The following is a 6,055-nucleotide window of genomic DNA, read 5'->3' as shown; positions in this document are numbered from 1 at the left end:
AAATAACAAATTATTTTGTAGGAATTTGGCGGAATCCAAGACGAAAGCGAGCTAAAAAGAGTGATTGAAGAGTTGGAAGATAAGAAAAAATTGATAATACAAAACCCAAATGTTGAGTTGGGTGAGACAACAATAAGACTTAGAGACAAATGTGACAGGAATAGCTCAAAAAAAAAGGTATAGAAACTTGTCATACTTTAATTCAACAATTCATAAGAGTTCGTTGCAAAGTCATACACTTCCTGATATTTCCGAATTAATGCCTGAAGAAATAGATGAAGTGTTAGAGTTTGTACAGAATGATTTTCCAGATTCCAATAATACAACATAAATTTATAATTATCATGCAATTATACTCTATATAATTCTATTTTTTGACCAATCTAAATTAGTTTGTTTGTGTATGGATTAACGATTTTAGGTGAAGGGAGGGAATTAGAAGTAATATTATGTGCAAATGTTTACAAAGTTTTACTGTTCATATGGATTTCACAAAGGACTAAAATATAACGAGCATATATTTTTTTAAAAAAAATTACGATGTGTATAAATTTGATAGTACGTGTACCATTAATATGTAACAAATTAACTAATTTAACCCAATGAAACTTTAATTTCTTATTCATGGGCTTATGTTTTCTTGGTTTGTCCTCCCTTTCTCGAAAAATGCCAACAGTTTATTATGTATAAACATATTTTCCAGTTTTTTTTCAATATGTTGTTACTTTAACATTTGCTTGTAATTAAGGGTTCCAGNAAAAAAATTACGATGTGTATAAATTTGATAGTATGTGTACCATTAATATGTAACAAATTAACTAATTTAACCCAATGAAACTTTAATTTCTTATTCATGGGCTTATGTTTTCTTGGTTTGTCCTCCCTTTCTCGAAAAATGCCAACAGTTTATTATGTATAAACATATTTTTCAGTTTTTTTTCAATATGTTGTTACTTTAACATTTGCTTGTAATTAAGGGTTCCAGTTTTAATTTCTGGGACAAAAAAAAACAACTGTATATATGGTTACTTTAATATTTTACGTAATAATTATCAGAACCATTTTAAAATTATGTGTAAGCATATTTTGTTTTTTTAATATTTTCTTCATTGAAGCATATAACTTTAAAAATATCTATATCATGCACCACTTGATATAGATTGTAAATTTTGTAGAATAAATAAAGTTTCAATTTAAACAAAAATAAAGTTGTTTGTTGCAAGTTTAAATGATCGATAAGTTATTGATGCCGAAAAACACTTTGAAATGGAATACGAAAATACAAATAGTTTGTTAGGAATGGCGGAAATATGGCTTAACTAAACTGTTACCACATGTTTTCGAAACCCTTTAAAAATTCAACATTATTTTCTAGGTACATAATATGCATAATATCATTGGCTCAACCAATTTTAGGCTTTTTCCCTTTATCATTTGGTGGACTGCTTGCTTGCGAATCGTCTACACTATCTCCCGATAATTGGCTAAAATCAAGCCTTCTTTTCGTGGGATTTCCTAGCATCAACGATTGCCTAAACAAACCATCATTTGATTCACCTAAGTCTAGCTGAACATCGTTGCACAGACACGCTACTGTATACTTTGTTCTTTGTTCACTGAATATGGTGTTTTTCTTGAGAGCAAACATAAGCCCAAGATTATCAAGTGTTTGTTGGAGCATAGCACCATCATTTTCACAGGTAGGTATGTTGGACGACGTCAGTAACAATAGGTGGTGCACCTCATGATTAAACATTGTTGCGCGTACACTTCCAACGTTATCAAATATTTCTATGTCTACCTTATACCTGTATATCAACACAAACATAATATAAGTCATGCTATATTAGAATTTTAAGTATTAAGGAAACAACGAAGATATATATTTTGATACCTTCTGACAGTGATGCCATCAGTTTGTCCACAGTTCATGCAGTGGAGTTGTAAGCCTTCAATTGAGTGGACTATTTTGTTGCAGTAATTGCAACCAACGTAGTAGTCGAAACCATCACGCTTAAGCAATCTAATTTTGCCTCTCACCCATGCAATTGGTTTCTAAATGCAATGCAGAGCCACAAAAGTAGGTCAAAAGCTTTAAAAGTAAATAGATTGATGGTTAAATGTAAAAGGCGATTTGACATTCGATATACAGTTGAAATGAAATGTTTCCTAACTTGTTCAAATTCAGTTTCAAGAGATGAAAGGCATGTTTTTCGTTGCCTTATAGGGTCTGCCAATGTAAGCAATGAATCAAGGTAAGTCTTATCTACAATTTCCTTGTAGATGAGTTCAGAGTTTTTGTCCTTCCTATAAGAATAACCAATAATTATTATCATGGTCAAATAACTGGTATATTCTACATAAGTGACAAGGAATTAAAAAATACCAATCATTAAGGACTTTTGCAACGTGGCCAACAGGATCAACTTCAATTGATGTGTTATATAGTGTACTCAGTGACAACCCTAATTAAACACAAATGTCAAGTATGTAATATAAAAAGTAGAAATAATTTAATGCACTCGTTGGAAGAACATAACAGTATTACCTTGGAATGCATTAACGTTCAATCCTTCAGCAAGTATAATGGGGAATTTCCCTTGCCGAAGTTGTAATTCAAGTTGAACCCCTTGGTTTACAGCAAACGTTCNTGGTGTTCTCCTTGATTCTTGTGTATTAAGTTTTTGTACCACTACAACTTTGCACCGCCATCGTGGTAACTCAGTAGTAACATCAGGTATCAACACTAGTCCCTCCATGCTGTACACAATTAAGGAAATTTAATACTGTTAGTCGCGTATAAATTTGTTGTCATTAAGCTAGTCATATGTTCACAAGCCATTTCTATTGTTGTCATTAAGCTAGTCATATGTTCACAAGCCATTTCTAACCTAACATTCGTTATTATTATTATTATACAAGCCATTTCTAACCTAACATTCGTTATTATTATTATTATTATTATTATTATTATTGTATAAGTGTAAATATATATGCTTTGAACAAAATATATANTGAAACAAAGCAAATATATTGAACGAAAAAAGTTAATACAAATATAAGTTCATATGAAGTGTTGTTTTTAAGTTTTAAAAATGCTAGTAATTCATTCTGTTGTAATTTTTAAGTTATGTACTAAGTTTTAAGTAGGTTGGTGAACTGCTATGTTGGATTAAGTTTTTAATTATATTTGTTTCTACACTATAAATAATTTTATCTTGCATGTTTGTAAAGTTATTACTTCATTTAATGTTAATTTATAAAGTGCAAACTATTTTTATTTTTTATTTTGGAGTTTAAGTTGGATATGTCGAAAAAAAGGGTAAGCGGGAAGGCTATGCTAAGAAAATTACGTGAGGTGTTTGATAGAATAAATAATAATTGTTTGATTATAGAATAATATGATGCAAACTATACTCACTTGTAATTGATGCATAATTAAATTAAGCCATCATAAATGTACTTGATGATTTCATCGTAAACAACATTTTCTGTAAGATTTGTGCATGTCGATTCATCAAAATCGTTGCATATTACGATTTTCAAAGAAGCTGCAGTCTTTGCACGAGACATCGCGACATATAGTTGACCATGGCTAAAAACAGGTTCCTTCAAGTAAAGGCCAACAAAATCTAGAGTTTGGCCTTGTGCTTTATTTATTGTCATTGCAAAACAACTTTTTATGGGGAATTGGCATCTTTTGAATGGTATTGGACAATTTTCATCCTTTGATGGTTGAAGTGGTATTCTAGGTATCAATACATGCTTACCCTTGTATTCCCCCACTGCGATAATGCAACTTATGGTATGATCCCCAAACATATCACATATTAGTCGTGTACCATTGCATAAGCCTTCACATGGATTTAGATTCCTTAATAAGATTACAGGACTATTTTTTTTCAAGCTTAAAGTATGAGGAGGCAAGCCAGGGGGGCATAAAGTATGTAAATAATCTTGGCAATGCAAGTACTTTGAATCAAGTGGCTCATCATAACTGATGTAACTTTTATTTTCACCAGGGAACTTTTCCAGCAAAAGCATATTAATCTCATCCACAAATTCATTCTTTGTTGTCCATCAGTGGGTATGGGTCATTGAAGAAACAATGTAAATCAGGGTATACATCATCAAACAATGCATATAACGAAGACTTTGATCCACATTTTTATACAAGAAATTGAGAAGGCACTTTTATTTTGTTTTGGTAAATAGCAGGTTCTGTGCCATTACCTATCTTCATCAAGTAACTTGCAAATGTAGGATCAGCCTGTGCACGCATGTTCTCAACTAAAGTCAAACGACAAATGTGCGGCCATATAGAAGTTCACTTAACCAAATATGCTGCAATGAAATCTTCCTTCTTTCCATGTCTTACAACTGGTAATGTCTGCCTAAAATCTCCTCCAAATACAATGAATTTTCCCCCAAATAAATCTTCACAATCCATTATATCTTTAAGTGTTATATCAAGGCTATCAACTATATTCCTATGTGCCATGGATGCTTCATCCCAAAGAATCAATTTACTATGGCGAAGTAAACTCGCATCAGCAGTATGTTTACCTATATTACATACATACTTATCAGTGCCATCAAGTGGGAGCTTGAAGCGAGAATGTGCTGTGCGACCGCCAGGTAGTATAGATGCAGCTATGCCAGAAGTTGTAGTTGCAAGGGCGATCAAACCTTTAGAACGTACAAATGCTAGAGTTGCAAGGGCGATCAAACCTTTAGAACGTACAAATGCTAGTAAACAGCGGGCGATCAAACCTTTAGAACGTACAAATGCTAGTAAACAGCGATATAAGAATGTTTTTCCTGTACCACCAGGGCCATCAACAAAAAATGCACTAGGCTTATTACCTAAAACAGCATCTGTTATAGTTTTGAAAGCTGCTTTATTACCTAAAACAGCATCTGTTATAGTTTTGAAAGCTGCTCGCTGGCAAGCATTAAGTTTTGTTATAGTTTTGAAAGCTGCTCGCTGGCAAGCATTAAGTTTGTGAATAGTTTTGAAAGCTGCTCGCTGGCAAGCATTAAGTTTGTGAATAGCTAAAAGATCTGCCTCAGAAACTGGAAGGTTCTTTTCATGTAAAATCTCATAGTAACACGTCCTGGGAAATCATAAGATTCCAATAGATCAAATAGGCAGAAGTCTTTCATTTTCTTGCCCATTTCTTGTACTATATTAGCAATCATCTTTAGGACTAATGATTCAGCCTCAGCATTGGTGTGCAAGCCTGTCCTTAATAAGTCTTGACACATGTGTGTTTTGTATTTCATCCATAATGAAATAGGATTGGAAATATCACAAAAGATGAGAAGCGTTGCAAAAAAAGTCCGCAAACTTTAAGGCATTTGGAATAATACTGCTTCATTCAACGATGCTTCAACAATGAAATCTCCTGCAAGTAATCCTAGTTTCTCAGCTGCATCATGAAAAGATGAAGTGATTTGACCATTGACAGTTCTTAAACAATGAAAAGATGAAGTGATTTGACCATTGACAGTTCTTAAACAATCAAACGAAGTTGGTGCCCTGCCATTGACAGTTCTTAAACAATCAAACGAAGTTGGTGCCCTGACATTCATTAATAACAGTCAATCAAACGAAGTTGGTGCCCTGACATTCATTAATAACAGTCGTAGATAATACCGTTCTCCCTCAGTTGGATTAACAGCAACAAGTCTGCCTATAACTGTAAGCTGTTTTGGATTAACAGCAACAAGTCTGCCTATAACTGTAAGCTGTTTTCGAGGTTTCCAAGACTTGCTTGACTTACACCAAACAAAATGGCAAGGGAATTCTGTTGGTCCCAAGGGGATGGGGTACAAGTCTAGAGGGGGGGTGAATAGACTTGTATAAGATTTTGTAAATCTTTTCGACCTCTCGTGTGTATTGAACTTAGGATGTTTAGGTTCAATGCCTCACGAGGTGAAGACAAAGTTTTATGCGCAGCGGAAATGTTATCCCCTTTTAGTTAGCACGAGTAGTTAGTTCGAGAGGTGCGTTTATATGCAGTGCAATCGAGAAGTTAGCGAGAGATAAAAA

The 6,055-nt window shown here is 33.5% G+C and overlaps 1 protein-coding gene across 1 annotated transcript; it reads right to left on the bottom strand.

Annotated features, from left to right (window-relative positions):
• Nucleotides 1-1,402: 1,402 nt before the first annotated feature.
• LOC116027529 lies at nt 1,403-3,573 on the bottom strand. Its single transcript, XM_031269232.1, has 6 exons — nt 3,464-3,573; nt 2,549-2,760; nt 2,387-2,465; nt 2,175-2,307; nt 1,895-2,055; nt 1,403-1,808 (listed from the first exon to the last, which is right to left on the bottom strand). The coding sequence occupies exons 1-6, from the start codon at nt 3,571-3,573 to the stop codon at nt 1,403-1,405; spliced, it is 1,101 nt and encodes a 366-aa protein (XP_031125092.1).
• Between the last annotated feature and the right edge of the window lie 2,482 nt (nt 3,574-6,055).

This window comes from Ipomoea triloba, chromosome 8 (genome assembly GCF_003576645.1).
Source record: "Ipomoea triloba cultivar NCNSP0323 chromosome 8, ASM357664v1".
In the NCBI taxonomy this organism is placed as follows: domain Eukaryota; kingdom Viridiplantae; phylum Streptophyta; class Magnoliopsida; order Solanales; family Convolvulaceae; genus Ipomoea; species Ipomoea triloba.
This window is presented reverse-complemented; position numbering and strand designations above follow the sequence as displayed.